The sequence below is a fragment of the Orcinus orca genome, chromosome 9 (assembly GCF_937001465.1).
Source record: "Orcinus orca chromosome 9, mOrcOrc1.1, whole genome shotgun sequence".
Lineage (NCBI taxonomy): Eukaryota > Metazoa > Chordata > Mammalia > Artiodactyla > Delphinidae > Orcinus > Orcinus orca.
Genome location: NC_064567.1, coordinates 43,341,496 through 43,368,323, shown reverse-complemented (window position 1 = coordinate 43,368,323; position 26,828 = coordinate 43,341,496). Strand labels below are relative to the sequence as shown.

General features: G+C 36.8%; 1 protein-coding gene across 5 annotated transcripts in view; it reads left to right on the top strand.

The window, feature by feature from the left end:
• Positions 1 to 26,093, top strand: part of BBS9 (Bardet-Biedl syndrome 9) — a 432,087-nt gene extending 405,994 nt beyond the window's left edge. For all 5 annotated transcript variants that reach the window (XM_049714453.1, XM_049714454.1, XM_049714452.1 and 2 more), the window contains 2 exons: positions 25,355 to 25,465; positions 25,677 to 26,093. In XM_049714453.1, coding sequence (XP_049570410.1) covers positions 25,355 to 25,465; positions 25,677 to 25,708 — 143 coding nt within the window. In that variant the 3' untranslated portion in view covers positions 25,709 to 26,093. The remainder of the gene's footprint in view (positions 1 to 25,354; positions 25,466 to 25,676) is intronic.
• Positions 26,094 to 26,828: the final 735 nt, after the last annotated feature.

Sequence of the window (26,828 nt, the reverse complement as noted above, 5' to 3'; positions counted from 1 at the left end):
ACAGCCTTCAGGATTGTAGTTCTTCTTGCTTCTGCTGTCTGCCCTCTGGTGGATGAGGCTCTCTCTTCTCTGGTGTTCTTGACAAAAACTCACATCCTCTATACAATCATGAGAAAGCATCAGACAAACCCAAACTGAACACCGTTTCTGAAGATAACTCATCAGTTTGTCTCAAAAGCATCAAGGTCATGAAAGACTGAGGAACTCGTATAGATTAGAGGAGACTAAGGAGCATTAACAACTGAATACAATCTGGAATTCCGGATTGGATCTTGGAAAAGAAATGGGGTACTAGCAGAAAAACTGGTGAAATTTGAATAAAGTCTGTAGGTTAACTAGCTAGTATTATTATACCAATGTTAATTTCCTGGTTTTGATAATTGTACCCTGGTTCTGTAAGATGTTATATGGGTAAAGGATATATGGGAACTCATACTATTTTTCAAGTGTTTTGTAAATCTAAAATTATTAAAAATAAAATTTTTTGTAAATAAGAGCTATAAGCATGATCTAGGATCTGTACTTAAAAAGAAACAAGTACACTTAGGGTAAAACTATTGGAATACTGATTAACTTTTGACTTTTACAAGTTAGGTTTGTATTTTATAATTTTTAGGAAAACCACTAAAAGAATAGGGAAAAAAGCAGAAAGAGAAAGAGACAAATAGCCTAAAAAGAGGCAAGAGAAAAAGAAAGAGGAAAATGGAAGGGCAGCTGGAAAGCATAAAATATTCTTCCTATCAGATTAAGGAAAGTTCCTTCTATTTCTAGTTTGTTAAAAGTTTTTTTTTTAAAAATCATGAATAGATGTTTAATATTAAATGTATCTTATGTACCTTTGAAATGATCATTTAATTTTTCTTATTTTTCGGCATATTGCTTTTGGAATTTGAGTCATAATTAGGAAAATTTCCTCCAACCCCAGGTTATAGAGGAAGTTATTATATTTTATATTTTCTTCTACAGTTACATAGTTTCATTATTTTAAAACTCAAATAATAATTATAAGAAGAAGCTAAAGAGCTTAGTTTGAATCTAATCTTTAAGTTCCAGTTTTTGCTGCAACCTTTCCCCTTGCTTCTTACCAAACCTGTGTCAATGGTACGCAGCACATACCTATGTAGTGCTTACTATGTGCCAGATGCTTTTCTAAACACATTACATATATTAAAGCCTTTATTCTTTTAACCACCCAATGAGTTAGGCACAATTTCAGAGAAGAAAACAAGAACCAGAGAACTGAAAGAACTCATTGAAGGTCACATCCTTGTTCAGAAGTCCAGTCTACTATTGTATGATAAGATCCTGGCAGCACAGGCAGGAAGATGTTTGCCTGATATCTGTTATTCTTTTCCTGCCATCTTTGGTGATAGAGCCAGGGATCCTCTGGGACCACACAGGTAATCCTAGTAATTTCTGATATAGGAAAAATAAGCATATCTGCCATACTTTGAGTCACAGAGAATATATAGTTTTAGAAGAGGTTATATTTTGGAGGAGTTGGAAAGACTATTTAAAAAGAAAAATTGAAAGGACATTTTTAAACCTTTATTTTTTTTTCTTTTCTTATCATAGTTAACTGATTGTTATTTTCAGATTTAAAATGTGCAGGCTTTAAACACCATTTCTTGAAATTACAGCTTGGGTTAGTTTCTTATTCTTAATTAAAAAGAAATGATCTCTATTAAAAAGTGGGGGGCTTATCTGGCTTCTCCTTTTATGTAACCTTATCTGTCTTGAACAGGGCTGGCGATAGGATGATTAACCACTGTGAACTCCAGGACTTTAGGCTGGTAAATATTTGTCTTTTTAAAAAAATGAAATGATTAAAAAAAATAGATATTCCAACCTCTCCCAAGTAGAGGAGGACAGAGAAGAATTGATGCTACATGCTCTCTGTTGGCTCAGTCTTCCTTTCAACTTTTTAGAAGGAAGGAATCATGCCTGGATTCCATCACCTTGCATGAAACAGTTCCTCAGTAGGTTGAAAGCCTTAGAGAAATGTCCCCTTTCTAAGGAGGGTAAAAGCTTGATTCTGACATATCTTTCCCCTATCATGTTTTAATTGTCATTATTTGTAATAGTTTTGTATTATTATGGTGATTTCACATAAGTTATGACATTTGATTTTCACATCAACCCTGAAATAAGAAGGGAAGCTATTACCACCACTATATAGAGAAAACTAAGGCTTAGAGGTTTCAAGCAATTTTCCCAAGGTTGCAGAGCCAGTGGTGGGGCAGAGCTGGTAGGAGATGAGTAAGCTGGCCTCCTGGCTCTGATGCCTGTTCTCCCCTACCATGCCTCAACACTAGAATATCACAGAAATACTAAGGATAGTCCCATTTATATAAAAATATTTAGTATATTTTTACAAGTGTATTTCAAATTCATGGAAAGTTGTGCTGGAATTTGGGGTAAATTTTTTTTTAAAAACCTAAAGTTAGATAGATACATCAAATAAATTTCAGAAGGCTCTCAAACAAATTGTCTTCCAGATCCCAGCAGTAACAATAATTGTTTAGCTATAGCCTGGTGTGAAGCAAGACAGTGTCAGTGATTGCTTCTTTCTTTCACAGGTAGTCACTCATCTGCTTGTGCTGGCCCTTTAAAACTGTTTTTGCACTTCTCTGCATGTTTCTCTTTTTTTGTGGAGAACTCTGCTAAAGAATTGTAGCCTAGTTTTGGCAAGTAATAGAAGACAAACCAGAAATCACATAGGAAGTAGAGTGTGTTACTACTTACCTTGCACAATCTCTTGTGCTACAGCCTGCAACAAAATGTTATAGGGGTTTGGGGTAGGAATTTCTGTTTTATGTTGCATTGCCTTTTAGGAAGGACTCATCACAGCCATGTTCTGAGATTCATGAGCTGTTAAAATCTATTCCATATCAGTGTATGAGCTTTCATATTTCCTACATCTGGGACAAAGGGAAATGGTGTAGTTTTCCATCTGGCTTCAGAATATACTCAGCAAAGAAAAAGCATATGCAAGATCTAGTATGAAGCACTGGAGTAAAGCCTGAAGGAAGTATGCATTAAAAGTACCAGAACATGAAAATCCTCAATGTTCAAAGGAGAGAATTCAGCCCAGCTTTAGACTGTCTCGTCTTGCAGACTCTGCTTTCCCACTGGTCTGCAGTGCTATTTCTCCATGTTCAGAAGGCTCAAGCTCGCTCTTTGGCCCTAAGTGCTAACAGCTTGAAAATCTTATTGTTGGGTATTCCTACTTGAAATCTCTAATAAAAATGGGAAATTTTGGGGCCACCATCCTTTTCGGTATTTAGCTTGGAACTTATCCTGTCCTTCAGGGGGCTCCAAAGACTAACTACTTCATCCTCTGAAACACTTCATTATGAGCTGAAAAGGAGCCAGGACAAAGACGCTGTTCTCTCTGAGATGGAACAGGACAGTATGTTTGTCATTCCTAACATGGCCAAGTCACCAAGCTATTCACCATCTCAAATTGGTCTTATTTATTTGTGTCATGCAAGAGAAATTTATTTTCTAAAGAGTTTGAATATATTTATTACACTCTTTGGAAGGTTTGGACCCAGCCTGTCCTGAGGCATTAAGATTTGTTTTCCATCAGTTTGAGCCTCAAACATAAAAGAGTTTCAACAGTGGTTGGGATATTACCTGACATTTTAATGATTGGGTGAAGAGAAGTTAAATTATGAGATGACCTGGATAACAACCAGACTTCAGAATTCTTTTCAACAGACTGTTAGTGAGCTGCCCAGTATCCTTGATGGTGGTTAAAAAAAATATAATAAAATGTCAGCCAAGCTCTTCAAGACAGATAGAGAATTACCCAATTCCCTCAAACTCTTCATTCTAAGTCTAAGGCAAATGTTCATTGAAAATTTGAAAACTAAGCAGTTTATGTTCAACTGGATGAATTTCTTTCATTTGGGACAGAACAACCACCAAAAAAGTTAGTCTGTAGTGTTTGTTTCATAGCTGGTGTATTCTTAATAAAGAACATTCTTTTGTGTGTCGGTACTCAAAATTGGGACACCAAAAATACAGCAATTAAGTTAAAAGTTTTTATTTAATTATCACCTGTTTGTAACTAATTTATGATAAAAATAAGAGTTGCTAACATTTATTGGCCATATTTGTATGCATGACATATTTTTATGTAGATTGTCTCATTTAATCTTTTCAAAAATTCCAAGGTAGATACTGTTATTCCCCCACTCTTTAGATTACTAAACAGAGGCTTCCATTGATTAGGTTCCTTGTCTAAGATCATACAACTGTGGAGCTGGAACTGAAGCCCCATGAGTCCAGCTGCAGCACTGAGCTCTTATCAGCACACTAGATGGTTTTCTTTATGGAGCTCAGTTCATCCAGGTAATGTGGTCGGTTGATGACAGGTCTACTGGATGATCACTTGGGAACAGAAAGCTAATCATGTGGCATTGCCGAAAACTGACAACTTTTTAAATTGAAGTATAGTTGATGTACAATATTATATAACTTACAGGTGTACGATATAGTGATTCACAATTTTTAAGGGTTATACTCCATTTATAGTTATTATAAAATATTGGCTATATTCCCTGTGTTGTACAATATATCCTTGTAGTTTATTTTATACATAATAGTTTGTACCTCTTAATCCCTGACCCTTATATGGCCCCTCCCCCTTCCCTCTCCCCACTGGTAACCACTAGTTTGTTCTCTATATCTGTGAGTCTGCTGCTTTTTGTTATATTCACTAGTTTGTTTTATTTTTTAGATTCCACATATAAGTGATGTCATACATTAATTGAGAAATTGACAGTTTTTTAACTTGTGTGTTTAGCACCCACATAATATAATTGTAGGCACTTTTGAAGTTAAGTTCATGGAAGTAGGTGGAACTGCAGTTGTATAGTAATAAGAAGTACAACTGCTTTTTTGTATCCAAAATGATTGCTATTCATTATGTTCCCAGATGAAACATTGTTTTTCTTTTTAAAGTGATAGATACCCATATGCTGCTCATAAGAGACCAGAGAAAACACAGAAGAATGCCACAAGAGACTGAACCAGAGAGTATCCTGGGAAGTTGTTAAAGGATAATTTCATTTAAGGGAAAGTTTTTACATAAAACTGGCAGATGGGGGTTATTCATTTGTCTCTTCTAGAAATAGCTGAAAGAGGTACAACAGAAATCATTCCAATTCAAACATATAGGGAGGTGAATTCAACCAGGATGCTAAGGTAATTTTGGACTTTTTCAGCTTTATAGGCTGAGGGTTTCCATGAGTATCACTGAGACCCATGATTCAGAAACTTGGAGGGTTAGAGGTTTCACTCCCTCTGCATTGTAACCCGTATCATTCAGGATAGAACCTTTGGGAAAAATAAAAGTTTTTTTTTTGTTTGTTTGTTTTTTTAGTATTGACAAGTAGCCATACCAAGTGGTTTTATACCTAAAACTAGCCATTGATCATGACCTTCAGAGAAAATGTTTATCTACCATTTATTGAAACTTGTATCTATAAGAAGGATCATTTCTTTAATTCTAAAATGACCATTTTGGGCCAAGATCTTTTGTACTCATATTTGGGGGAAAGACTGTAAAGCATATTAGTTTCAAAAAAAAAAAAGTGGTTTTGCTGGTAGAATTAAATGATACTAAGAGTAAGTTCTTCTCATTGGCAAAATGGAAGTTCACTGTATGTCTTGAGTTTTTAATTGATTTTTATAAACATTATGACCTGGACACATTAAGCCCATTTTCTTGTACATAAAATGCCACTTTACCTCAGCCTTGCCTTGTTCCTGTAAAAACAGAGGTTTGTTTTACGGCCCGTCTAGCTGTATCTTTCCCTGACAAATAGACATCAAATAAAGAACCAATTGTTGTAACTTACTCAGAGACTTTTGCTAGATCTACTTACCTGAACAGCCCTCAGTAGTAACAAACAGGGCCCAGCCGATAAATGACTGGTTTTGTTTTCATGAAAGTTAGGAGAAGTATCACCTGCCAGGAGGGTTTATCTTGGAGTTTGGGGGCAAAAGCCTGTACTGGCTCCAGAATGATGACAGTCACTAATGTTTAAGTGATATTCTAACCTTTCCAAAATCATTTATATGATCCCGTTTTATCCTTACAGGGTTTTTAGAAAATAAAAGCCGTAATATACATAGCACATACTGTTTCAGTTGTTTTTTGCCCACATGAATTTAAGCACACACACACATACACACACACACACACACACACACATACAATTTCCAGAAATATTCACTGTCAATTTCTTACTAGGTTAATATACTCTTATTTTTCCTTTTCATATTTCTCTCTTTTTTTGTTACTCTCTAGACAGTTTTTCTCCCTGCCTTTGTGGAACATTGTGATTATTTGTTCAGACTCTCCAGTAAGGAAATATCCTTTTTGGCTATTCAAGTGACATATATTACACAAAAGCATTTAGCACAGTGTCCGACAAGTAGTAAAATGCTGTGTTGACTTCTTTTCCTCCTCCCTCTCTCCCTCTTTTTGTTTTTGGTTTAGTCATTTGGTTGATAGTGTGGCATCAGCACACATTTGATAGATAGTTCAATAGATAGATGGATAGATAGGTAATCTCGATAGATAGGTAATCTCTATCCTTGGTCCTTGATTCCCTCTCTATATAGATTTCTTTCCTTTGATCCCTTTTTTAAAAGTTAATTAATCTGTTTATTTTTGGCTGTGTTGGGTCTTCATTGCTGCACGGGCTTTCTCTAGTTGCGGTGAGCGGGGGGCTAGTCTTCATTGTGGTGTGCGAGCTTCTCTTTGTGGTGGCTTCTCTTGCTGCAGAGCACGGGCTCTAGGTGCACGGGCTTCAGTAGTTGTGGCATGTGGGCTCAGTAGTTGTGGCTCATGGGCTCTAGAGCTCAGGCTCAGTAGTTGTGGCACACGGGCTTAGTTGCTCCATGGCATGTGGGATCTTCCTGGACCAGGGGTTGAACTGGTGTCCCCTGCATTGGCAGGCAGATTCTTAACCACCGCGTCACCAGGGAAGCCCCTCCTTTGATCCTTGATATTCAGTTTCTCTACTTTTTTATGCATGTATTTTGTATTTATTTATTTATTGGGTAAACATGTACAGAAAGCAATCGTTGTTCTAGTAATTGTGCTTAATCGTGGGAGACACAAACCAGAGTAAGATAAAATCCTGAGTCTGGTGCATGAGATGCACAAATAAAGATGTCAAACCATGTGTGAAGTGCTCTCTAGAGAATATATAGGGGACGTATAGTGGGGTTGAGAGCTAGGGCCTGACTCTGGGCTTGGGGCGGAGGGAAATTTTACAGAAGAGGTGGCCTGGAGAGGCCAAATGCTAACATAGACTTAGAGGCACACTTTTGGTTGGGTGCCTAGCACTAACTAGATGTGTGACCTTGGGTAAATGACTTAACCCCTGTATGCCTCAATTTTCTCCTCTGTAAAGTCGAAATAATAAAAGCATTACCTTGTTGGGTTGTTACCAGGATTAAATGTTATCATATGTAACTCACTTAGAATAGCAATTGCCTCTTAAAAGCACTTGATAAATGTTAGCCATTGTTGTCACTATTACTATTGCTATAATTATTACCATAGCTGTCATTATTATTCTTTAAACTGACTCATGAGGAACATGAATTTAAAGGAAATTAGGGGAGGACATTCCTGGCAGAGGACATAATTTAAATAAGAGCAAATGAGTGTGGAAAACCAGAGCTTGTTCAGGAAACTACCTGCAAAATCTCTAGAGTGAGAGATATGTAACAGGAGTGTACAGATGCTGTAACCCTGATTGTTGGACATTTAGATAGTTTTATTTTTAAATTATTATAAATACTTCTGTGTTATACATCTGCATGAGGATATTATATGCATCTTTGATTATTGCCTTAGAGTAAGGGCCTAGAATTGAAAAACCTGCTTCTGCTTCCAGCTTGCTCCCAAGTAAGTGCTTCTTGATTTAAAAGTTCATCTGTGACTTTTTGCTACCTCCTTGACATCAATGATTATCATTCTTTTTCATCTTTGTTGATATCAGAAGTGGAAACTGGAATTTTAATTGTGCATCTGTGGTTTTATTAAGATTAAATTTAAAAAATATTTTTAGCCGTTTGATTTTCTATTGTCGTAATTTTGTGATAATATGCACTATTCCTATTGTTTATTAGTCTTTTATATTTTTCCTTCTGTGAATTATTCTTCATGCTTTCCCATGTTTCTGTAAATCAAAATATCACCTTTTATTTTTGATTTGAAGAGCACTTCGTATCTAAAGGAAATTAACTCCTTTTCTTTAATATATGTTACAAATATTTTTTTCTGGGGTTTTGGTTGTTTTGAATTTTGCTTAAGGTAATTTGTTTGTTTGGACTTTTTTCACATGACTTCCTTTAGGTAGTCAAATCTATTTAATTTTTTCTTTATTGATTCCAAATATGTTTTTTCTTACTTTTTTCTTCTTGCATTTTACATTGAGCTCTTTTAGCCATCTGAAATTTATTGGACTTTTAAAAACCTATCTAACTTCAGGTTTTAAAAATTTTTTACCCCATATTCCAGCATATTTTATTGGATAATACATCATTTTCCACTAATTTGAAATACACTTGTAAAATATACTAAATATTTTTATATACATGGGACTATCCCTGGTATTTCTGTGCTATTCCATTTTCCTCTCCATCTATTCTGACATTGATAGTAATGCTGTTGTAATTATTGTAACTGTATAATAGACTTTAAAATTGGTGGAACAAATTCCTCAATTCATTATTTATTATTTCCTGGTTCTTCTCAACCATTTATTCTTTGTTATGCACTTTAGCATCATATTTTCAAGTTAAAACACTCCTTTGAGATTTAGAGCGAAATTGCATTAAGATTCAAAGTCAATTTGTAGACAGTTGACACTATTTTTATGCTGAATCTTGCTATATTTTTGTCCATCTATTCAAATCTTTTATGGCTGTCTATAAATATTTAGTTCTATACCTATAGGCTTTGGCGCTTTTTTTTCCTAGTTATTTTATCTTTACTGTTTTTTTAAAAAATGTAGTTAGTATCCTTTTGAGTACAATAATTCCTCCATTATGTTTTCTAACTAAATGCTGTTAATGCAGAGGGACATGATCAAATCTTCAACCTATTCAAATATATTTTTCTTTCATATTCTTGGAAATTTTTTAGGTGTACAATCATATTATCTGGAAATGTAATCATTTTTCTAACATATATATTTCTTCCTGTTTTCTTATCTTATTATATTGCCTTGAATTTCTAGAATAATGTTAAATAATAGTAGTGATAAGTGGCCAGGATCCTCATCTTTACCCTGACTAATGTGAATGTTTTTATCTGCTTTATTCATAATGTTGCCTGTTAATTTCAGATAGTTATTCCTAGTTCACTAGGTGATTTTTTTTTAAATCAGAAGTGCGTGATGAATATTATTACCCTCTGTTGAGATTTCTTTTTGATATAATGTTTTGAAGAATTAACATTAATTGAATCCTTTTGCATTCCTGGAATAAGTTTTTCTTTATTGTTGTTTTTAAATATATCATACTGATTTGCTAATGTCTTAATTTGAATTTTTGCATATATATAATGCATGAGATTGCCCTTGAGGTTTTCTTCTGCGTGAGTTTGCACTCAGGACTTTGTGAAGTTTTTGAGCACAGTTCTGCTAACTTTGGAAAACAGATCTTCGTGTTCATGTCAAATGTTCTGCCACTGTGCAGCACCCTGAGAAAGACTTAATTTCTTTCCCTATGATCATTCTTTTAATCATTTTCTTTACTTTTGTTGTAGTTAAAAAATTTCCTCTATGAACTCATTTTAATTTCCCAACTTTTAGAAGACTGCTTTGTCTTTTCCTCGGTGTTGTTGAAAATACATTATCTTCCACTTTACTGTTTCACTTCTTTCTAGTTGTAAATCCTATCTACTCTACTGAGCCACTTCCTCTCCTTTGTAATTATATTCTATAGAAGCATCAATCAATTCTGAATTCTTTTTAAACAGTCTAAGGATCTTTTTAGACGTCTAAGGATCTGTCTTTACTGGTGGCTCTTTTAGTTACTTCTATGCTGATTTCTTTTTTGCTGAGATGAAACCTCAGTCACTTTTCCAAATCCTTTCACTTTTCTTTTGAGCATGAGATTGGGAGGGATCAGATGTCGAGGGTATGAGGTACACACCATGATCCTGTTTTTGCCAGTCTAAAACTCTTATTCTTTAATCAGTAATTCACAATCCCATTACTGTGTGTCTTTTCTTTCTATCAGGGAGAAACAAGATTCTGGAATGGTTTAAGACTGGATTTTGGAGTCAGCACATAAAAGATTCTCTCATTCACTATGCACAAGTCTTTGAGCAAGTCACTTAAACTTTTTGGAGTCTAGTTCACCACCTGTGAAATGAGACACTACTAACTACCATTTTAGGCAGCTGTAAAATGAGCAAACATATAAAGTAAGGAGCACTATGACTAGCACATAAAAAGTAATTAAAAATGGTACTAATGTAATTATTCAACTATGATAAATAAGCCTCTAATCCTGTCCCTTCGTGCAGCATGGTCCTCCTTTCCATATTCTCATACAAAAATTGCATCCGGTTTTTACCCCTCGGAACCCAAAGTCTGGATTTTCAGTTGTCTGCATTGTTTGTACTGCACATTTCTGTCTGTACTTCTTAGGAGCCCCCTCAATTTCTGCTTTCTGTCTTGCTCTCTACCACAATGTGCTACCAGTTATTGAGCAGGACTTTGATGCTTTATGTAATAGCTCATTTACTCCTCATAATCATTTGTTAGGAAGATATTATTCCCACTTTGCAAATGAGGAAATAGAGATTCAGAATTATTAAGTGACTTGCCCAGGAGCTGAGTGGGCAGTTTTCCTGGAGTCTGGGGGTGCAAATTTTTACCTACTCTCCACTCAAAGTTGTTGTGAGGACCAAGGTCAAGCAAGAAGGTTTCACAGACTGTGGAACATGATACAAACAGAACAGCTCTATCAGCCTAGTGTTTTCTTTTCTCTCCTAGCCACCCCCTTTTATTCCTAAGTATTCTGACATGTGGGTTGTACTGTGGGCTGGTTATCCTCATTCCCTCTGCATTTTCACACCTTTGTTTTCCTCCATTCTCTCCCTCCCTTCCTTTTATCCCCTGCGGCATTTCCACAGAGCTTCTTCTCTTAGATAGGTCTTACTCTATGTCTCCCTTTCTCAGCCAGAGAGAGCTCTCCTCACCCTGATGTTTTCTTGCCTTACTGACTCTTTCAACCTATCTCTTTTGTGTTTGACACCATTTAAAAATTGTTTTCATAGCTCAGTTATAGGCAGACAGCTTCACATTTTCCCTCTGTGTTTTTTAAAGGTTTGGTTTGAAAAAGGGCAGTACAGGATGTATAGGAGGTAAGAAAGAAGAGAAAAGAAACTGTTGGGAGGGGCTGCTTATTCTATCTTCAAAGGAAGCAGAGCTGGGGTTAGTCCAAGTTGTTTTACAATTGGAAGAGAGTCATCCTACCATAGTTTGGACAAAACCTGGCTTTTTATTGCCAAGAAAGTATAAGATGGAAATGGAGGTAAATGTGAATAATTCAAAGTAATGTTTAAACTTTGAGGATATTTTACCTTCTCTGGAATTAGAGATTTATGCTAGTCAAGAGTTAGGGAGGAATTTGAAATGTTTATGTTACCAGAGTGTAAAAAACATTGTCCAGTTGTTTATCTAATCTTTCATTGGGCTTGCTTTTAAAAACACGTTTAGATTTGAAGTAGCCTGGGAATAATAAACTGTTCCAGACCATAACTTGATGCCCCAGTGGAAATAAGATAGATCCTTTTTCATTTGTTTTGAGAAATTTCCCAAGCAGACAGATGTCTTTGTACCTTCCTTTGCAGTTCCTTCATCCACAAATGACTGTTATCAAGAAATAGAATTACAAGTGTTCTGTTACTTCTTTTTAACTTTAGCTCCTACAGAAATTACTACTGGGATCTTATTTCTTTTCTGGGCTGAACATTTTGTTGTTGTACCTACTCAGTCTCACAGATTCTCCATGTGTTATCATCCAGGAAGATTCATTTCTTAAAGATGTGTATTAATTAACACAAAGAACTTTTTGAGAAGCTTTTTTGATCCACAGAGCAACCACGTGTGCTGGGGCATAGGAATAGGAGGTACTATACTACATTCTGCTGTAATTATTTTCCAACCTCCCAGTGGAAAATGTAGATAATATTATGTAAAAAATAGAATGAATTTTGATTTCCATTTCTTCTTACTAATCCCTTAGCCTAAATTCATTCACTCAAGGCAACCAGTAATTATTGTGTGCCTACTGTGTGCCAGGAACTATTCCAGGGCTTGGGATACAGCAACAAACAAAATAGCCCAAGATCCCCGAAATTTTGGAACCCTCATTCTAGCGGGGGAGACGATAAAAATAGCATGATAAAGAAGTAAACTATGTAGTATGTTAGAAAATAACAAGTATTAGTGTTAATAGGTGGTAAGTACTATGGCAAAAAATGTCAGAAAAGAGGCAGTTACAAGATTATAATTTTAAATTGGGTTGAGGGTAGGCTTTGTTGAGAAGGCAACTTTTGAACAAAGACTTAAAGAAGTGAGGGATTTATCCATGCAGAGATCAGAGAGGTGTGTCCCAGGTAAGGAGAATGAGCCTGGCATGTTCCAAGGACATCGAAGAGGCCAATAGTGAGGCCAGTAGTGAGTGGTAGGAGATGAGGTCAGAGGGGTGAGATCATGTACAGCCTTTTGGCTGACTTTTGCTTTTTTCTGGGTGAAGTGGGGAGGACCATTTTGAAGAAAGGAATATCATCTTACATTTTAAAAGGATCCCTGCCTGCTATTGTGCATAGACTATGGGGGTGGGGGTGGTCAAAGGTAGAGGTGGGCAGTCAGTTTGAAGGTTACTCAGGTAAGTAATTTGGCAATAGTTCAGGTAAGAGATGATGGTGGATTGCACCAAAGTGGTAGTAGTGCTGAAGGTGATGACAAGTGATCTGATTCTGGATACATTTTAAATGTAAAGACAACAGAATTCCTAACAGAGTGGCCGTGTTGTGTGAAAGGAAGAAGAGAATCCAGGACAACCCCAAGAGTTTTGGCTTGAACCACAGGAAGGATGAAGTTGAGAGGAGAAAGGCTGTGGGGTGGAACAGGTTTGTGGGGGAGATCAGGAGTACAGTTTGGGATATGTTGAGTTTGAGATGCTATAAGATGTCCAAGTGGAGATATTGACTAAGTAGTTGGATATACAAGTCTGAAGTTCAGGAGAGAAATCTGGGATGAAGTTATAAAATTAGGAGTTGTCAGCACGAAAGTGTTATTTAAAGCCATGAGACTGGATAAGGTCACCAAGGGAGTGATTTTAGAAAAGAGATGAGAATCAAAGACCGAGTGCTGGGAGAGTCAGAATTTTAGGAGTTTGGGAGAATAGGGGGAACCAGCAGAGGATGCTGAGAAGGAGCATACAGTGAGGTAAGAGGAAAATCAGTAGAATGTGGCATCCTGGAAGTCAGGTGAAGAAAGAGTTTTAAAAGGTGGTGGAATGATCAGCTGTGTCAAATGCTAATGGGTCAAGTAAGTTGAGGGCTGAAAACTATAGATTTAGCAACGTGGAGGTCACTAGTGATCTTGAATAAAGCAACTATTTGTGGAGTGGTAGAGGCCAGGTCTAGACTGGGATGGTTGTACAAGAGAAAGGAAGAGAATTAAAAATAGCAAATACAGACAATTCTTTGGAGAAGTTTTGCTGCCAAGAGGAGTAAAGAAATGGAAGAAGATGCAGGAAAGTGGGGGTCAAGAGACAGTAGATTATTCCTGATTTGATGTTTATTGTTGTCCTTTATTATTTATCTAGACCCCAGTCCTTGTTCTTTATCAAGCTGTTATTTCCTACTGGCTACTGTTTTGTTTTGTTTTGTTTTGTTTTGTTTTAACTAGGCCAGACAACCAGTTAAGGTTTTCCTTGACTAGCTAACACGACAGTTTGTATTCCTGGAGGTCAGGCAGCTGTAGCTGCTGCTCTCTGCCTTCTGAAAATTCACCACCCTCCTTTCCTTCAGCTTACATGAGAACCTCAGGCTTAGGTGTGGGAATTTTGGCAATATAAGGCAAAGATGATGAGAATAATAGTAATACTTATTATTGTAACACTTAATGTATCACTTACTATGAACCGGGCATTATTTGAAGTGTTCATATAAATTAACTCATTTAATCTTTACAATTATCCTATGAGCTAGGTACAGTTATCATCTGCATTTTACAAATAAGGAAACTGAGGCAGAGAAAGATCAAGTAAACAGTTAAAAGAAAAAAAAGTAATGGTGAGGCTGGGATTAAAATTCTGACAGTCTGGCTCCAGAGTCCATGCTCTTGAAGCACCTGGAGAATTTTAAGAGCAAGATGTTAGCTAGAGAGATTTCATTTTACATAATATGAGAATTTTCTAGAGTTAATGGGCTAAGATTTTGAGAAACAAGATAGAATACAGGAGCTGATGGGGCATTTCCCCAGATTTACTAGCCTGTACATTAGTGGACTGTCACCAGTGCATAATATTGGAATGATGTGGTAGAGCATTCTTCAAAGATAACTTTTGTAAAGACTGTATTTCCTATGTATTTGCTCAAATTTCATGAATTCCTTTCCAAATCAACAAGTATATATTAAGCATCCACTCTTTGCATGAAAAAGAAAAAAAATTAACTATTTTCCTCTATCTGTTTATTTTCCTTTGCGAAGCTTATTTGTTTATCATGCAGGCTATAGAACAATCTGGAAATTAAAATAAAAAGGACTGTATATGTGAATATAACACTATACTGTTTTTTAAAGGATTCTTAAAATTTCTTTAGCTTTAGAGATGAAGTATGAACTAAATGACCCTTTGTTAAGTGTTAGTTCTTAGAGCACTGGCAGGCAATTGCCACTGAATCCTTCATTAATAATCCCTTCCTTTTCCAGAAGGACTTGCCAGCACCCATAAAGTATTCACTAGGAGAATTAAAATCATATAAAAATAATTGGTGTTTGCTTCCTTCAAGGCATACATTTAAATACATTGCTTTATTCCTCCGCTCCTTGGCTGCCTCCGATGTTTAGTAACACTAGGTCAGCAGACTTCCTCTTTTAAGGTTCATCTGCTGGCCATTTCAATTTCCCATGAGAAAGCAAACCTACCACTGTTTTACCCTTTTATCTTAATGTTTCATCCATTTATGTCATATTATCTTGTGGGTTTGTGTTTCTCAGTAGTAATGGCACTGCTGGTAAATAGAAAACAATGAATGTGATTATGCACCCCTGATCATCATCATCATCATTTGAGCCCTTTTAAAATTCCTGTTTTGATCTCAGAATAGTGATTATCTAGGATAGTAGATTATCAGTGATTTCATCCTATAAAGGATGTGTGCACTGTTTTTCAAGTGAATTATTTTGATGCCTGGTTGACAATTTTGGCTTTGACCACTGGGTCCAGCTAGAAACATTCCACCACTGGTCTGCCTACCCCATCTTCTGGATTTACCTGAGCATTTTTTACAGCATCAAATATAAATTCATGCCGTGCTCGTGGCTTGTAGTTTCATGTGTAATTGGCTGTAACGTAATGACTAACGTATGTTGGAGGTTAGTACTGAAAATAATAGCCCAACATTTATTGGGGGCGTACTCTGTGCCAGGCTCTGTGATAACTGTATTACAAGCACTGACCAATTTAATCTTCATCTCTCATAAAGTAAATGCTATACTTTCTGAATTTAGAAAAAAGGAAAGTAAGTCCCAGACTTATGTGACTTTGCTCTAGACACAATGATACTTGCCATGTCCCATTTTGGATGTCCCTTTCCACTATCAATGGGCTGGTTATCATCTTGTGTACATTTCCCTTTTTGCAAAATATGACATTGTTTAATGGACTATTGTAGAAATATATCATTAGATAACAGAGTTGTTTAGGAATGAGTCCTGAGTGCTTGTTCAGTTTCCTCATTTGTGAACGAATATGATGAAACAGGTGCTCTCCAGAGACGTTGTGTTCTTCACTCTTTTCCCTCAACCTGTATATAACTGAAGTGACCCAGCTGAACTCTCAGTTTCAAAATCACCACCTAAACTCTGTCATTATTAAAAACAACACAGTTTGGTCAAGATTATGGCTTTTAATTGGGTTGTGGAAAGAAACTCAGGTTGAAGAAATGTTGCCAGGATCACTGAGGAATTAATAACCACTTGATGCAAGAGGGAAGCTGTGAAGAACACTGGCTCTCTTATTATGTGGTGTCCAGGCAAAGTAGAGTTATGTTCTTACTCTTTCATTTTTTTAGTAATTATAATTGCAGAACTATTGGCTTCCTTTCCTTCTCAACTGTAGCTATAATGTTTTATTTGTGCATGTATACTTTTGAGAGAGAGTTGGTCTCTGAAGAGGGAGTTAGGAAAGTATTTGAAATGGAAATGTCTTAAAATTATGTGTCTTTCCAGTTGTACATTGGATTGCCTTAGGATTTAGAAACAAAATGGAAATTAAATACCACAATCACCTTCTTTCTGAACAAGAAAGTGCTATACTTATCAGTATAGAAAAGATCTAGTTGAAAGACAACAGATCTTGCATTTCCTTGGAGAGTGCTCTAGACATTGATCAACTGGCAAGAAAAAGCAAATATTAACTTTCTCTTCTTCCTCACCTTCTCACCATGGCTGGGTAATACTTTTGTATTCCTGTTTGGAGGATTTAATGGCCTTGTTAACATGTGGGAAAACATTGTGATTGGAGACTTTAACAAAATAGTGAGTAGTTTTATTTTTTTTTAACTTCCATGTTTATATTTTTACTGGTGTGTGTCTTTCCAAGTACTCCAGGTTAAGAACTAAATGTGTTAGAAAAACAGATGTAAGGCAAATAAATGGGAGAGTTCTCATCTCCTTCAGTGAAGAAAGCTCCGAGTTACTGAGCAGTAACTTTATGGGACCTTCTCTCTGTATCAGAAAAAATTGTGCTTACCCCACTTCTTTCCCCTGAGTTCTGTTGTATCATAACTGACTAATGATCTATAGGACCAGACAATTCACCTACATATGGTAGGGGATCATAATGCACTAACATAGTATAGAGATCACTCTTACAAACAATTAATTGGGGAATTCACTTTATGAAGCCCTGTTTACGGACTGACATCTGGTGAACTTCTTAACCTGGATCTGTTCCAATCTTTAGGATTTATGGACTGTGCTTGCTTTTTTGTAAATAGGACTTTTTTCTGCTTGGTATATTCTGTTTACATAATTATCAATGGATGAAAATGGCTATGTTCCTGTATTTCTTAATCCTTTGTACTAAGTGGACCTAAATTCTAAGTGGTGGTCCAGCTAAAAGAATAGTTGGACACCTATCATTATTCAAGTTGTGGAAACATCTTAATGCCAGGAGGACCCTACCCTCTTAAATCCAGATTCTCTGACTGGAGCCCTTATACCCCAAGGGACTTAGTATTCAGTCTTTATGGGATTTTTAAAACTTGTTGAGACACATGCTAGACCTCTTAAAATATATCAGACTTCCTTTTATTCACAAACTTGGTCTCTGCTGTGAGGTGTGAAATGGAAATATTTTCAAACATAGGTATATGTGCATAGTCCTGAACACATTTTAAGTTCTTACCGGGTGTGGGGGGGGAATCAAAGTTTATTATTAGGTAGTGAAAATGAAATCCCAAACATTCCACAGGCATCATGTTGGACACACATTACAGTGAACTTCACCTGCCTCTCACTGGTTCACCATTATTATCTCTGTTGCTAGTAGATGAGCTACTGTCTAGCAGTCAGCATGTCATCTGCAAATATAGGGAGAAAGAAAAGTTATCGAATGGATTTAAAAGAAACATAGAAAAACAAATATCATATGTTGGAACTGGAAACATAAGACTATATAGAAAGGCATTTTTTTTTTCTGGTTTCCTGAGTTTGAAACTGTAAAACTGTACCAGGTTAAGTGTGAGATGCCTCTACATTACAACAAAGTAAAGGGCAGAATGGAAGGGGAGATGAGAACAATATTGACGTATGATCTCCAGTTCCTCCTTCAGAGAAGCAGTGTCACCATATGATATCAACCTGATTTGCCATGCTGTGATAAGAACTCATTCAATGATACATTACATTCTTGAGGGCTTTATTTCCAAGATGTGCTTTGACAAGGTCTGACTGTTGTATTTTTAACAATCTCCTATATATGTATAGTTTTCTGGAGCATCTACTTAGTAAGCACCTTGGTAAACCCAATTTCACAGAAGTGTTGGCTTTCTAAAATGGCCCATAAGCACAGAACAGAGTCATACACACACATACACACACACACACACACACACACACACACACACACACACACATCATTAGTCAAAAAATTTCCAACAAGCATAGCTTTACCAATTATGGTGTATTCTTAAGCAAATGTTAAGTCCAAGTACAAGATGGATTGGGCCCTTTGAAGTCCAGTGTGGAAGAAGAGAAGTCAGTGGAGAATTAACAGGGGAAGTGCAGCGCCACTTTTCCTCCAAGCCTTTTGCTGTTTCTCTCCATGGCAGCCCTTGCGTAAGTGTTTATCTGACACAATTTTTCCTAGCTATACCTCCTACTCTGCATTAAATTTTTCTAACTGCTATTGTATTTTTTATTCTTTAATATTTTATCTATACCTTCAGTAAGTCACCCCAAATATCATCTGTAGAAGTGTACACAGAAAAATGGAATATGTTGATAATTTATTCTCCCCTCGCCACTTATCCTTTTCATCCTCTATCTCCTTCTCTCTTTTACCCACCCCTCTTCCTTCCATTCTTGCATTTTGTCAAAAAATTTATAAATACTTGGTTAAAATTGCTACACAAACATACAGTAGGATTCTTGGCTTTCTATAGCTTACATTCTCCTTGGGCTAAAAAATATATTTTAAGAAAACAGAAGAATGAACAGAGTAGAGGAGAATTATCAGGAAACCTCTTATACATATCTTTAATGCCTATGTGTGGTTGTGTGTACACATTTACAGAGAGAGAGAGGGAGAGGGTGAGGGAGACTGAGAAAGGATAAAGAGTAAAACTATTTCAAATGAATATATTTTTGGAGAATTTTTTAACTACTCATAGTCTCTTAGGGAAACTTTTCATATTTAAGATAGTGAAATATTCTTTTCAAAGCACCCATTCGCCACACTTCACGTGAATTATAAACCTTTGAAATGAAATCTGAATGTTAACTTCAAAAACACTTTATCCATCAAGTAAATCTTGATTAAAAGAAAAATGTCACTGGTGTATATTTTTGAGGTTTCTGCTGTTTTAAATTCTTAGTGGCAATTCAAGCATGTGAACAGAAGATTCTTTGGCTGGCAAGTCAGAGCATGGTCTGTGGTCATTTGTGATTCTCAAAGTGTCTCCTTGTTTGATTGCTTTTAAATATATGAAGAAAAAAGAAGAAAAAAAAATTTTCCTCCCTGAAGGAATGGAACATTTGCACCCATACACTCAGTTGATTGCAAAGGTCTCTGTTGCAAGAATATAAATCCGCAAAGTCCTAAAATATACCCAAAGAACAGCTTGCCAACCTTCTGGGTTTTCTGTATCACTGAAAGGAAGTACTGGTTAGGAAAGCCAACTCACAAGCAAATCCACTGAGATCTTGATGGGAAAAAAGGTATTCTTGAGAAAGCTCTAATGGTTTAGGAAGCAGGAGAATCAGGAATCGGCTCTAGGGTATGAGGGGCATCCGCTACCCTCTCTGAGCCTCTGTTTTGATGTCTCCTAAATGAAGGTGGTTGCACTAAAAGCTAAAGTTCTTTGATTCCACCAATACGGTATGGAAAGTGTATCTATGCCAAGAAAATTCGTAGAAAACAGAGATGGTAAAATGTACTTTGTGCTGAGCACTGTGTTCAGTGTACACGGTCTCACATAATCCTCACAATAGGCCTCATTAAGACTCTCTCTTACAGTTGGGGCAACTGACAACCTGCCTGCGTCCAACAGCTAGATCCAGACTGACCCACTCCTGAGAACTTCACAGTCTAAGTCAAGCCTTGCTGTTGGCCTCCTTTGCCTTAAGAGGCCTCCCCATTCACTGCCCACCTGGGTTTCACTTTTGATAGAGGAAAAGAAGAACAACTGGAGACAATCCTAAAATTTGGGAAATTCTAAGAATTTATGAAAAGAAACTGTCTTAAAAATTTTCCCCCAATCTAGTCATGAGAAAAATATTAAGCAAATTCCAGGAGAAGGGCATTCTGCAATATGCTTGACCAATACTTCTCAAAACTTCAAGGCCATCAAAAGTAAGGAAGGTCTGAGAAACTGTCACCACCAAGAAGAGCCAAAGGAGATGCAGCAACTAATGTCATGGGGTATTCTAGATGGGATCCCGAGACAGAAAAGGATGTTAGGTAAAAACTAAGGAAATCTGAATAGGCTATAGATTTTAACTACTAATAATGTATCAGCATTTGTTCATTGATCAAATGTACCATGCTAATGCAATATGTTAACAATAGGAGAAACTGTGTGGAGAATATATGGGAATTCTCTGTACCATTTACTAAATTTTTCTGTACATATAAAAATGTTCTAAAAATTAGTCTATTTTTTTTTTAAAAAAAAGCTTATCACTGCCCAAACAAAAAGAGCATTTGTAGCAGTAGGGCAAATAATATTCTTTTAAAGAACTGCTACTATTATTCCTCCTCCTCTTCCTCTTCCTTATTGCTATTGTTACAGTAATACTATGAGATGATCTGGCAGTGTTAAATGCCTCTAGGAACCTTTAGAATTAGGATGCAGTTGAAGAGTAGCTTTCTGTGAGCCTTGTATTAGGCCAGGCTTTGGCAAGCTACAGCCAATGGGCCAGATCTGACTGTTTTAGTAAATAAAGTTTTATTGGAACACAACTAATGCTCATTCATGTTTACATTTTGTCCTTGACTGCTTTTGCACTACAATGGCAAAACTGAGCAGTTGCACCAGAGACCAGATGGCCCACAGAGCTTAAAAAATATGTACTATCTGGCCAACCCCTGGTTTAGGTTACCTGAGTTACAAGGTAGATGCTGAGGCAGGTAAGCTGGGCCACCAGAATTCATCTGGGTTATAATCAAGTATCTATCAAATAGAACTCTGCAGATCAAGTAGCGTGAGTAAATAGAGTAGTCAGCTTCAGAGGTGGCCACATGTTTAAGGTGTCTGAACACTCTTTTTTTTGCTGCAGAGCTGTGTCTTTTGGCCCCATGGGTGTATCAGCTGTGTGAACCCTACCCCTTCAGACTTCCAACTTTAGGGACTTCCGTCTTGGCCTTTTCACTCTACTCTTCTTTTAGTGTTCCTAACTTTGACATGAGAGTAAATAGTCAGAACTTAATGTGTTTTTCAATGTGCCAAGCACTTACACATGCTCATCAATTTCTTCCTTATGAAGTAGGGCTGCCATAGTCTCTGTTTATAGATAAGGAAACTGAGGCTCATTAAAGTGCAATAATTTGCTCAGGAAGGTCACTTGGCTCATAAATGCTGAGCCATGGTTTGAATCGAGGCTTTGTTAAATTCCCTACAAATAAGCCCGCATTCAGTGCTGGAGCTGGCTCACACTGGCTGGTGAGAACCAATCATTGAATTTTTAGGAATTCTGTGAGCCAGTTAACAAATTCAGCCGTTATTAAAAATTAAATTATGTAAACTTTACAACCAAATAAGTTGTATTAAGAACAAAGATAATACACCTCAGAACTCTTCACTAGTTATTACTACATTTTACTATTCTCTATGCTCTTGAGATTATTTTTGTCTACGGAATCTGAATGGTGAAAGTGCTATCTCATGGTGTCCTCTTACACATCTCTGCCAAGCTCCACGTTTGGTGATGTCACGTTGGTTGCTTGAAACTGGCCATGATAGGAGTATTTATACCAAAGAAATGGGCAAACACTACAGATTAGGGCTTTACCTTTTTTCCTTGAAAGCCAGCTGGTTACATATTTTCCAGAATACCAGTGCTTACCCTGCATTCTGATTTTGATCTCTGGTATTCTAGACAGTTACATTTGTTTCTGCTTGGCCTCCTATCTTGACCTTTGAACTCTATAACTTTTATAGTTCATGCTATAGCAACCTACAGAGAGGACCTGAGCTTTTTGTTTTTTAAGACTTATTTATTATTTATTTATTTATTTTTGGCTGCGTTGGGTCTTAGTTGCGGCAAGCAGGATCTTTGTTGAGGCATGCGGGATTTTTCGTTGTGGAGTGCGGGCCCTTCATTGCGGCGTGCAGGCTTCTCTCTAGTTGTGGCTTGCGGGATTCCTCTTCTCTAGTTCTGGCGAGTAGGCTCCAGGGTGCGTGGGCTCTGTAGTTTCCAGCACACAGGCTCTCTAGTTGAGCCTCGAGAGCTCAGTAGTTCTGGCTGCAGGCTTAGTTGCCCCACGGCATGTGGGATCTTAGTTCCCTGACCAGGGATCGAACCCGCATCCCCTGCATTGGAGGCCAGATTCTTTACCACTGGACCACCAGGGAAGTCCCTGAGCTCTTTTTTATTGTTTTTGTTTGTTTGTTTTTCTGACAGTGGGTAGCATTTCCTTAGTGTAATTCCCTTGTTGATAAAATATGTTCCACCTGGTGAGGAAGAAGTTTCAACAATTTTATAATTTGCTTTTGAATGCAGAAACAGGTTTAAGGATAGCTTGTAATCCATAAAAAAAAAAAAAAAAAAACCCTAGAGTTGAATTATCTTTATAAATATAGGGTGATCTCCTATAGTTCAGAATTTTTGGTAAGATTTTCTACTTAAATAATTTTCTGGCTACATGAGGATTGTAGCCAGAAAAATTTTCTTAAAAAATGTTTAAATTTAAGTATAGTGGATCTACAGTGTTTCAGATATATAGCAAAATGATTCCGTTATACATATACATATATATTTATCTATTCTTTTTCAGATTCTTTTCCATTATAGGTTATTACAAGATATTGAATATAGTTCCCTGTGCTATACTTGTTGTTGTTTATCTATTTTATATATAGGAGTATTGCTATATATCTTGATGTGCTACTAATTTGCAAAGCAACAAATTTTTACAGCCAGGTTTAGTTAACACAAATGGTCATGCACATAATTTGATTGGTAACAATTCAGAGGAAGAGGGAGCATAGTGAAATGTCTCAAAAACATCCTCTTAAACATCACGGGTGTAACCTCCAATTTATAAACTGTCTTGTTCCAAATGCTATAGATACTGTTTGCAATTTGTGATACATGCTTCATGCTTTCAAATTTCACCTGCAGGGGTTAGGGTTCCAGATTACTCCAGAAAAGTGTTTTAAGCATTTAATTGTAATAGGACTCTATAATGAAGCCACCACTTATGACATTGTTCCTTATGAAAATGCCCCCAGAGTTCTGACTTGGGATCCCAGGTTCCTTAATGAAACTCCTTTTTACACGAGAGCACAGGGATAGAAGTGGATCTCCATAATTGTACCAGCAGTGGGCAAAGGAGAGCCTAGACATCCCATATTGGTGGGGAGAGGGGGGCTGTTCTGTACATTATGCAAGGAGGGAGCTGCCAGACAGATAACTGGAGTAGAAGGGAGGTACATAAGTTGTGAGAAGCCCCTGCTGTTGCCAGAATGAGTTTACTGGCTATTTGAACGTCTGATAATTAGGAGTTGGCTGAATTATTATTTTTAACTATAATTCCATGTATCATATTAATTAATGTAGACCATATCTTGAAATCAGTGCTGTTCAAAGTGTGAATAGAAGACTAGCATCTGTCTGCAAACTGTCTGTTACTTGAAACTGAGAATAAGCATTGAGAAACTTGTAGCAATTGACAGTGTACTTTTTACAATGATTGAATCTAAAAGATAAGGGCCTATATATTGTTCATTTTATTTTTCTAATAATTCCTTTTATTCATTTTTATTATACGTGACAAAAGTATTGGTTTAGATAGATTGGAAATTTTAAGGCTGGTCCTTTTGAGAAGCATTGCTACAGTGGGCTTCAGAAGGTCTCTGTTAGTTTGGAAATTTTATATTTTATTTCTCTCCTTTTACTGCTTACTCTGAAATTTTTGTTTGTTTTTACTTAAACAGATTAAAAATAAGCTTGGTTCTCCTTCTGGATGGGGCCCTAGCTATTTTAAGGTAAAGCAGGGCAAGTTCCATTGCATTGATGGATAATTCTAACATTTCCTGTTTGGGAAACCTCTGAGGCTACCTCTGATTCTTATTTTATGAGTGTGGAAATCCTTGTCTCTCAAGTTTCCCTCAACATCGGTTTCTTTTTCAGAGCTGATCCAGAGGGAGATGGTAAGGTGTACTTTCCTTCAGACCTGGGATCTTGACTTCACTCTCATTTGAGTGACATGGTTTACACATCAGTGCTGCTGGTACTCTCTCTTTATAAACCCCCTCACACATAAAGCCAAACTTGAATATGGAGGCTTTGGACTCAGTGTATGAGAAGCCTCAGAAAAGGAAAAATCACACTTTATTTACAAGAAGAATGGCTTTGGGGAAGAATGTGTACAGTATACAGCATGTTAGTACATTTCCAGAAAATTAGTCAAATTAGTCAAATCAAGTTGCAGATGTAGTCAGGAAATTCTCAACATGAGTTCTCCGTACAATATTTTGGTGGATAAAATCAAATGGCTTATACCTAATATTTTCAAAGTGCAGTGGTCCCAGCTTATCCTCAAGTCACCTTGGAATTGACTTGGAATTGAAAGCTTCCACAATGCATTCATGGCTTTGCTGTGAATTATGAAGTGTTTGTGTCTCTGCTGTAAGGTGTTGGGATTCAGGAATAGAATCAAATTCCTGAGAAATACCACCATAGTCACCAACTCAGAACACCAGTGGCCTTCCTCTTTGTTCAGGGAAGTTTTCTTTCCCTCACAGTCGATGTGCTTTGTTTCTTTTATACTTTCTGATGCTCTGGTATTAAAGGGAATTTCTGCTGAGGTACCATTATAGTATGGATATCACATATGCTATAGATTTTGTCCTTTCTGACTTTAAAAGGGTTAAATTTTAAGACAACACCATCGCTGCTGTTGCTAAGTGCTCATCAGTATGTCTTTAAAGGCAATGACTCATTCCCAGCATTTTCACCGAAAGAGAAACATTTAAGATTATTCTTTTTTGGCCTACTCCTGAAGATTGTTGTCTCTTTATTTATCATCTTCATGACTGGTACGTTCTTAAGCTGAGGTTGCCGTATGGAGAGGTAGATTTTTCTACACATTGCTTAAAATATTGTTTGTATTTTTCAACTAGGTGGCTGTGCTACGATCCCAGAATCAGACCTAGAAGAAAGATCAGTAGAGCAAGACTCCACTGAACTGTTTACCAACCACAAACACCTCATCGTGGAGACGCCCATACCTGGTAAGAGAATGGGTGGCCTTCACAACTGGTATGTCAGGAACAGCGAGACACTGGTCAGGTTTTGTCATACCAGAAAGCATTTTGCAAAATTGCTTGTTTTCTAACTTATTCAGCCTTCCCCTTGGCATTGGGTGCAGCTGAATTTGATCATTTGTATATTCCTTTCAATATTCAGACCTTTTCTCTGTCTTGCTCTCTTTCATTTTTCCAGAAGTTTCACCCCTCCAAGGAGCTTCAGAATAGTTGAAGTAGAGTTGTCTGGTTGAGGGGAAGATGGCCTTCCCAAGGCTGATCATGTGTGGACCTCATGCCAAGCACAGATGAAGGTGCTTCATACAGCTCACCTGCAAGGAGATAATAGGTAGAGATGGGGATGGGGACTTTTAATTTTTCTAGGAGGACTTGTAATACTATGGGCAAGTCAGTTGAACTTGTCTTACCAGGAAAGGATGTTGCTGCTTTTTGGTCATCTGTATGCTTTCAGCCACAGTATATAGTGAGATGACATCTTTTGGGGGCAGACTTTGTAATGCAAAGACCCAGATCCTACTTGATACCCCAGTTTTTTCACAGAATTCTTATATATTAAATGTATCGAGTTTAATAAAAGCATCTTATTGTCAAACAATATCTTGGATTTGCTTTATAATCAGAGGGTTATATAGTTGATTTCTTTATTTATTTAAAGTGAAGAAATTGAACGGAACTAAAAATGTTGCTTCTCCACGGTAAGACTTGAGTGTGGTTATTTTATAAATACAAGAAACTACTATTAGGCTAAAAGTGGGAAAAGGTGAGTATTTCTAGTATTGTATGAAAATGTTAAAATATTTTCAAGGAAGCTAGTACATTAACATCCTTTTTCATTACCCCAATGGGAGATACCTTTTAAAAATCCAGGTTATAGAAGGATTCACACTTTATTATAATTAAAAGGTAAGGTTTTCATATGTAAGAAATAGAGGAGATTTTGCCAATTTCGGGTTAAAATTACAGTTGCAAGACTGATTTATTTAAATAAAAATATGTCTGTGCCAGTTTTGGAATGCCTCAGTACAAAGGAGAAAGTGGCTCGCAGTTTTTCTATAAGTGAAATGTCAAAAAAATTGCAGAGGATGTATTATTTATTATTTATAGCATTCTTTTTTAGGAGATGCAGCAGAAGATTAAATAGTTTTCATTGTCAAGTATGGGAGTGGACACCTTCTAGCCTTTGGGCCAGAATCAACCATTAGGTTAATGTTACCCAGCCTGTGGGGACCAGTAAAAGATGTCTTGGCTCTGTGTATGCCTAAAGATGCAAAACCACAACACTTCTGATCATCTTTAACAGCTTCATTGAAGAAAGGTTAGAAGAGAAGTA